Source organism: Amblyomma mixtum, chromosome 2 (assembly GCF_055824585.1).
Source record: "Amblyomma mixtum isolate Tamu chromosome 2, ASM5582458v1, whole genome shotgun sequence".
In the NCBI taxonomy this organism is placed as follows: domain Eukaryota; kingdom Metazoa; phylum Arthropoda; class Arachnida; order Ixodida; family Ixodidae; genus Amblyomma; species Amblyomma mixtum.
The window spans coordinates 92,857,405-92,865,414 of NC_143013.1; the positions used below are offsets into that span (position 1 = coordinate 92,857,405).

Consider the following 8,010-nt stretch of genomic DNA (forward strand, 5'->3'; position numbering starts at 1 on the left):
CCATTAACTGCTCAAAAGACGGAAGAAAAAAAAGAGGAAAACATTCTCCTTTTCTATGTTTCTCTGTTTGACGTTCAATGTTTTGCATTGATCCTCTTACATAGTTGGTGAGCGCAGGTTCACTATAGGCAACAATGAACAGGGTGCGGCCTGTGCTGGTGAGCCGATCCTGTAGCATGGACAGAGCTTTGGTAAACAGAGGAGAGTCAGACATCACGAAAACCTGCACGGTTCTTAATTTTGAGAACATTTACGGCTTGTTATAATTAATGATACGAAAAATAAATCTTAAACAGTCGTCATTATCACCGGCCTGACTACGCCCACCGCACGGCGAAGGCCTTTCCTATGTCACTTCAATTAACCATGTCTTTGCCAGCTGCGTCCAGGGTATTCCCGCACACTTCTTGATCTACTGCTGAGCTTGCTTCGCTTGAAATCCACTCCGTCACCCTTAAGGACCAGCGGTTCTGTATCCTTCGCATTACATACCCTGCTAAAGCCCATTTCTGCCTCCTGATTTCGACTAGGATGTCATTAAGCCGCGTTTATTCCCTCACCCAATCTGCCCGTTTCTGGTCTCTTAGCATTACACCTATCAATTTTTTGCCATAGCTCTCTCCGTTGTCCTTACCTTAAGCTGAGCCGTTTTCGTTAGCCTCCACGTTTCTTACCCATATGTGATTACCAGCAAGATACAAATGTTGTAACCTTTTCTCTTGAGGGATATTGGTGAAGTGCCATTCTTGATCTGAGAGAACCTGTCATATGCCCTACACCTCATTCTTATTTTTCAAGTCATTCTCCTCTCATGACCAGAATCCGCGCCTGCCACCTGCCCTAAGTAGACGTGTTTCCTCACCACTTCCAGCATCTCGCTATCAATTGTGAAGTGCTGTTTTCTTGCGAGACGGTTGAACATAATTTTGGCTTTCTGCATGTTAATTTTAAGACCTAGCATTCTGTTCTACCTGTCCAACTCCATTGACTATGCTTCTCACCTCATCTCCTGGGTGATTTGATTAGCAAGGCAGCGCCATCAGTTAATTAAAAGTTACTTGTGTATTCTCTATCAACTCTTATTGTCCACTGTTCCGAATGCAGGCCTCGGAATACCTCCCGTAAACAGGCGGTGAATAGCACTGGCGATATCGTGTCTCCCTGCCTCACACCCTTCATTATTGAAATATCATTGCGGATTTTATGAAGTAATGTGATGTTGTGTAGTCATTATAGATAACCTCCATTATTTTCCCATGTGACTCTTCTACACCCGTGATGCCGCAATACCTGCATGACTGCTGCAGTAGTACTCGATAATGCAATGGGCGAATCAATGGAGTTAAAGCGGGGATACCGTATGCCTCAATTTTAACGCCTGTAAACCTTCATATTTAATATGTAGCTTAGTGATTGTGCCTCTTGTTGCCATGTGCTCGAATAACAGCCGCATAATATATGTGCCCGAGTTATTGCTATATTACTATATATCCGTGAGCAGCAAATGAAACAGATCTTAGACAATAAAATTTACAACAATACAGAACTCCACTCCTCGGGTAATGTAATAATTACAACTGGTTCCACCTGCAGTCCCTCTTCTCTGAATACAAATATATCTATTGCTTGCTCATTATCAGCAATGGAAAAAAATTGATGCTATAAACGGAGCATATACCAAAACACTAACCAGTACTAGCTTCAAGAGTTCTTAGGTTAGCAACTCAAGAAAATATAGAGAAATTTCTTCGCCCGAAAAACCTTCCTTCTACCAACATTGTGGACACAATTTATTGATACGGTTATCATTTCTATCGTGTTTTTTTGTGCGACGCAAGTAATAGTGACAATGCATCTGAGAAATGCCTGTCTCGTCGTCATCAGACTCATGTTGTTTTGTTGGTTACAACAAAAAAGACAACATGCAGACCCGTCCAAACTGTACAAGATGCTGACTGCTGTGTCCATTGTCGCTGTGACTAGATTCTGCGTTTTGTAACATAATCTATTGTATCTTGATCCTGAGACATATTTTCCTTTGTCTTCTTCGTTATGGTTTTCGCATTGCAGATGTTGCTTAAGAAAGCAACGGAATACAGACCAGCAAAAGTTTTTTTTCCACAATGAATGAGAGCCCGGAACAGCAGGTTTTGGCAGCTTGAAATTAAATTACTTCACTGTATGCCAACTATTGTATCTGTCTTATGAGTAATGGACGCGTTATATTGCACCACTACTAAGAATAAAATTCCTTGCAGGTTGTTGATATGTTGACACGGCAAAAACTGGGGCCCAACGAGACAGGCGAGATATGCTTTCGCACACCCATCATGATTACGGAATACTACAAGAGAGCGAAGGAAACTGCCGAGCTGATTGACCCAGACGGCTGGTGCAAGTCAGGTGCGGTATTCATCATTATACGACGAAAATTTCGAGTCTGAGTCGCAGCTATCGATGAAATAATCACCAAAGATGGTTATATTAAATGCTGTACAATGTGTTTTGCAGATACCACCCAACAGAAAACTAATTACTGACTCGCCGATTTGCAACCGTGTTCCTACATTGTTTATCTTTAGAATAACTTCCAAATGCTTTTTAAGGACTGAGTGCCATTATCAATAAGGCAAGTGGTATCTTCTGAACATGTGCCAGGCCACTCCCGATGCGCCGTTCATAGTCCTTACCGAATATATATTTCGATGTAGCTTTTTTTTAATGCAAGGTACTGTGTACGGGAAGACTTGTACAAAGCGATATATGCACGGCACAGCAGCAATCCGCTCAGCGCGGTATCGAGGTATACAGCACACTCTGAGAAACGGTAGTTTGACCAATATTGCAAAAGCCGCTATGTTCACTCACACGCATGCAGATCCACTACTGCCGTAGTAAGCAGCGCCCCACCTGAGCGTTGCTTGCACTGCTGCACCGTCTCAGACCCTCTATCTGACTCTAACACAATGGTGGAGAAGCCGTTCACTTGTCTGCAACCTATCTCAATAGATGCGACTAATATTTATTCAGTTCGTGTTTTGTGATCACCAGGCCTTTTTAACGGCTTTGTGTTTACTAACTGCACTCTGCCAACCCGCAGTATTCCAAGTACGAAAGGCTGCTTTGAATTTTAATGCGAGCTTGCCGTCTAATTCCGTTCGGAGAAAGATATTTCCCGCGGGAAACGAAGAATACAGAAAGGAAGAACAGAACACGCGCGCTTCTGAGAGATGCAAGTGATGACGCTTTTTGTGTAAGTCATTTCATTATCAGCATCATAATCATTAGCCTGACAACGCCCGCTGCAGGGTAAAGGTCTCTCCCATGTCCCTCCAATTAGCCCTGTACTTTCTCGGCTCTTCCGACCATATCCCCGCCAGCTTCTTAATCACATCCGCCCATCTAACTGTCTCCAGCCCCCTGCTAAGCTTGCCTTCTCTTGCAGTAGACTCCGTTACCCTTAAGGACCAGCGGTTATCTTGCGTTCGCATTACATAACTTGTCCAAGCCCATTTCTTCCTCCTGATTTTGACTAGGGTGTCATTAACCAGCGTTTGTTCCCTCACCCAATCTGCCCACTTCGGGTCTCTTAACGTTACACCTACCATTTTTAAGGCGGAAGCCTTTAATGCCTCATCGTTGTAAGCAGGAGTTGTCGACAGAAAATGTCACGCTTTTCAATTGGTCGAAATGCTCGTGACGTCACAGTGCGCGAATTTCAAATGGAGCCAATTGTACTTTGGCTAGTAACCATGCAACCAATCAAAGGGATCGTATAGTGATGCTCCAACTAAGTTGGACTGAGTTTAGTTAATTGCTTAATTAATCAATTAGCCTAATTAAGATAGCAGAGAATGAAGAGGTCAGAAGAAAGAGAAAAAGAAAAGAAAGACGCGCGCCGCAGCGACAACAGCGTCCGCGGAAGAAGACGCTGCTGAAAAAAACATATAAGTACGAAGCCGCGTTCGCTCCACCACCACGCACTTCCCCACTCAGTTCGACGTTGCTCGTTTCATATACGTTGTGTCGAACATCCTAGACAGTTCCAACAATTGACAGGTGAATGACAGAACACGATGGATAGAAATACAATAATATAAATATGAAATAGCCTAATTAACCTTTCTAGTAAGACCGCATAAATCAATAAAACCGAGAACGAAATTGGTCGAGTTGGGGAATCGAACCAGGGTCTCCGGAGTGCGATACGAGCACGCTAGCCACTCCGTAATGCCAGCTGAATGGTTTGGAATGAACAAAGGCGCGTCTAGCTAATACGGCGTCTTCGTTCACTCCCATCTTCCCCCTTTCCCTTACGGCGAGGTACAGGTGTCCACCCAGATATGCGAGAGAGATACATTTCCTTTCCTCAAAAAATAAATTTACCGTCCAGCAAGGCGTACAGCCGAATTGGCGATGGTGTTCTGTGGACTCCCTGGCAGCGTTGCAAGACGCTGTCGCGTTCCACTCTTACAGGCGAAGCTTAACATGTTAACCACACATCAGTAACACACGCAGACAGCCAATGGACGCGTCATTCGCTGGCAGCACTTGAATCATCATTCACAACCAGATTCGTGACAGAATGCTGTACTAAGGCTTTCGCCTTGCACCACTTTAGTCCCCAAAGTGACTCCTAATTTTTTCTTGCCATAGCTCCCTTCGTTGTCCTTAACTTAAGCTTAGCCTTTTTGGTTAGCTTCGAAGTTTCTGACCTGACCCATACGTGAGTATCGCAAGATACAGCTCTTTTAAACTTTTCTCTTGAGAGATATTGGTAAACTCGCAATCATGATCTGAGAGAACCTGCAATATGCGCTCCACCCCATTATTACTCGTCTTGTTGTTTCCCTCTCGTGATCCGGATCAACGGTCCCTACCTGCCCTAAGTAGATGTCCTCCATTACCACTTCCAGCACCCCGCTGCCAATTGTGAACTGCTGTTTCCTTGATTAAATTTTTAGCATCATTTCGTTTGCTGCATATTTATCTTTAGACCCACTGATGTGCACTGCCTAACTCATTGATCATGCTTTGCAGATCATCTTCTGAGTCATCCATACCAAGGAATTCTGGACAAAACCATTTTTCACCAGGAAACCTTTTATCAACACAATTTTTTCATATAATGTAAGGTTTCACTATAAAAATTAGTATCTCCGCAGATCACACGAATTACAGTCCATTTTTTTTTCTATCAGCGAATTTGCTATTTTGAACAGCGATCCATGTTGGTTTTCTGTAGCAGGCTTAACTAATCGATACTACGGCTGGAAACACTTTAAAATAAAGATTTCGCTTCGTATCAGAAGAATGAACCAATACCTTGAATATTTCCGTAACGATTGCTTACAATATTAGAATATTCAAAATTTTTGTCCAAAAATGGAGGACTTGCATTGCAGATTACAGCTATTTAGGTATTCTCCATTATCTCTTATCCTCAACTGTTCCGAATTCAGGATCCCGAATAGCTCCTGTAGAACGATTGTTAACCACATTGTTTTTTGGTCTTCAAATGCCTCTTGACACCTTTTCTGTCAGAGCAGCAACTTCTAGTGGAATACACTATTGCCATAGCGGGCATGGCGGTCGATTTGGGAACATGATCAGCTTGGCACCGGAAATGCAGTCGTCCAGAACGTATCATTATCCAACTTTTGAGAATTCTCTTGTGAAAACCAAAGTAAACTATTTCTAGAGAGGAAAGCGCCATCACAACAGCGACATTCTTCTCAAAGAGATATATAAACTCCTCTGAAGCCAGCGAGGCTTGATGTTAAAAACTTCTCATGAAAGTTATAAGCCATGAGGGTCTCATTGATTTCGCTGGCAGTACACACTTCTATAGACCAGTTGAAACAAGAAAGCTGGTCGCTGTGTTCACCATCTGTTGTCAGAACGTCACGTGCACCTCTGCATTGGGTAGGGGGGCGAAGTGCTGGGGGGCGCCAGTAGGGCACTAGGAACGACGATGTCGAATTAAGGTGATGGAGTTAGCCATTATTACATCCGCCTTCTTATATTAATATGCTCTAGTTTCACTTTTATATCACTGATGCCTTTTCATGGTGCCCTGATCTAGTTTTGTGTCTTTGACGAACTCATTGCCAATTCGAGTTGTAGTTGCTTTATGGGAGTAATTTCTTGATAATATTTTTCTCTATGAGCAAAAGTGCTACAAAAATACTACAATTCTGATTTCTTTTGGAGTACTTACTATTATATCTAATTAACGTGAGCAAACACCATTTGGAAACCCGAACTCAACTATTTTCAAAAAGAGTGCGCTGGTGAGGACTGATGTCAATGTCGTCTTTTTATCTTGAGCTCAAATTTCGCACGTTCCACCTTCAGCTGCAGAAAACGACATTCCACGGAGTAGTGATATCAATCTTGCTGCGGAAATAGAAGACAAGGCCTTCCTGTCAAATTACTTATGCGTTTCTTCGCTTGCGAATATGGGGCAATTTGCTTTCAGATTCTCGGTTACTGCAAAACAATGTCACTAAAACGCGAGTCTTCAGCAGCGATGTTCGTTTCTTAAGCCTATGCTTTAAATGAACGCAGGAGACGCAGGATACTACGACGAAGATGGCCGCCTACACATCGTGCATCGGCTGAGGGAGATGTTTAAGTGCATGGACATGCAGGTTATTCCCGCAAAGGTTGAAGAATGGATTCTCCAAGCGCACTCAGATTACATATCCGAAGTGGCAGTTGTGGGCGTACCTCACGAGGAGTACGGGGAGGTCGCTGCGGCTGCTGTGGTGCTCAACGAGCATAGCACTAACAAGTGTGACCGTCAACATCTGTCTCAGAAGATCAAGGCCACCATTGCAGGTTGGTGCCCTCTAGGTTGCTGCTCTGTGTCTTTATTGTTGATATTATCGTTGAAACAATCATCAGGAGTGAATACTCAACTCAGTACTCAATCCTCATACTCAAATATATCAGAAATGCATTCTTAGCACGCCAGTCTATCAGCAAGAATAAGCCGTGCCAAGAACACTGTTAACCAATCTGTCTTCATGTCCTTTCACTTTAATACATCTACCCTGCCCATTCAGAGCATGAAGTGGTGCGCCTTTTCTGTAATGACTTCACGCAGTCTTTTTTCACTCTTTGCAGATAATATGGCTGCGAGCGCAAATCTTCGAGGCGGCGTCTTTTTCTTGGATTCCCTTCCGAAGACAGACACTGGAAAAGTGCGCCGTGCCACACTGGTTCAGTGGTGTGCGGCTGGAAAAGCTTTTTAAAACAACTGACATCTCTTTCTGTAAATAAATACACTGAACGTTGTTTTAACAAATCTTTTGCACTTACTTCCCTATAATGTATTTTTGCAAAGCAGTGATTATGCAACTATATGAGTGTAAGCAGTTTTTTTGAGTAATGTCTTACAAATTAAGTAAAACTTCAAGATCTAGTGCGATCTCTAAAACAAACTGTGACGTCAGCTTTTGCTTTTACTGAAAACAGTGCAAATGTGCGCTGCGCGCAAAGCGTGATTATGAAAATTTTTATAATACGTCGCACATTCTTCACTAACACGCAAGGGTAATAAAGCTCTCTGTATGACGGCCGTAATGTGGGCGACAAAGATGACCTGGCAACTGTATTACCTGACAAGTGTATTTTTGACAAAGCGCATGCGCGCGCTTTCTTGACGCCGTGACTTAAAAAGCAGCTTGTTTTTTTCCAATAAACGGAGTTGCAAGTTAAAAAGAAAGAAAAAACTCAGCGCCGTGTGTGTCTTCTCTCCATTTTTGTCGTGTGTCCATGGGCTGTGAAAGAAATGAAAAATGCTTTCGAAGGTGTCAAACTGCTCAAAGCTCAACTGCAAAGCGTAACCTACTATGCCATCGCATCATACCCTTAAGGCGGAGGTTAAGTGTCCTCTCCCTGACTTTCATGCAACATGTCTACGTATCCATCCTGTAAGCGGTGGTGTTGGGGCTTCTTTGAAACGCCATGAACAGCCAATGGAAGCGCACCAAAGGTGGGGAG

At 43.2% G+C, this 8,010-nt stretch overlaps 1 protein-coding gene across 1 annotated transcript in view; it reads left to right on the top strand.

The window, feature by feature from the left end:
* LOC149360183 (uncharacterized) overlaps nucleotides 1-7,259 on the top strand; it is a 47,741-nt gene extending 40,482 nt beyond the window's left edge. Inside the window, exons 7-9 of the mRNA XM_089572205.1 lie at nucleotides 2,259-2,403; nucleotides 6,571-6,843; nucleotides 7,132-7,259. Of these exons, the coding sequence (XP_089428331.1) occupies nucleotides 2,259-2,403; nucleotides 6,571-6,843; nucleotides 7,132-7,259 (546 nt within the window). The remainder of the gene's footprint in view (nucleotides 1-2,258; nucleotides 2,404-6,570; nucleotides 6,844-7,131) is intronic.
* Nucleotides 7,260-8,010: the final 751 nt, after the last annotated feature.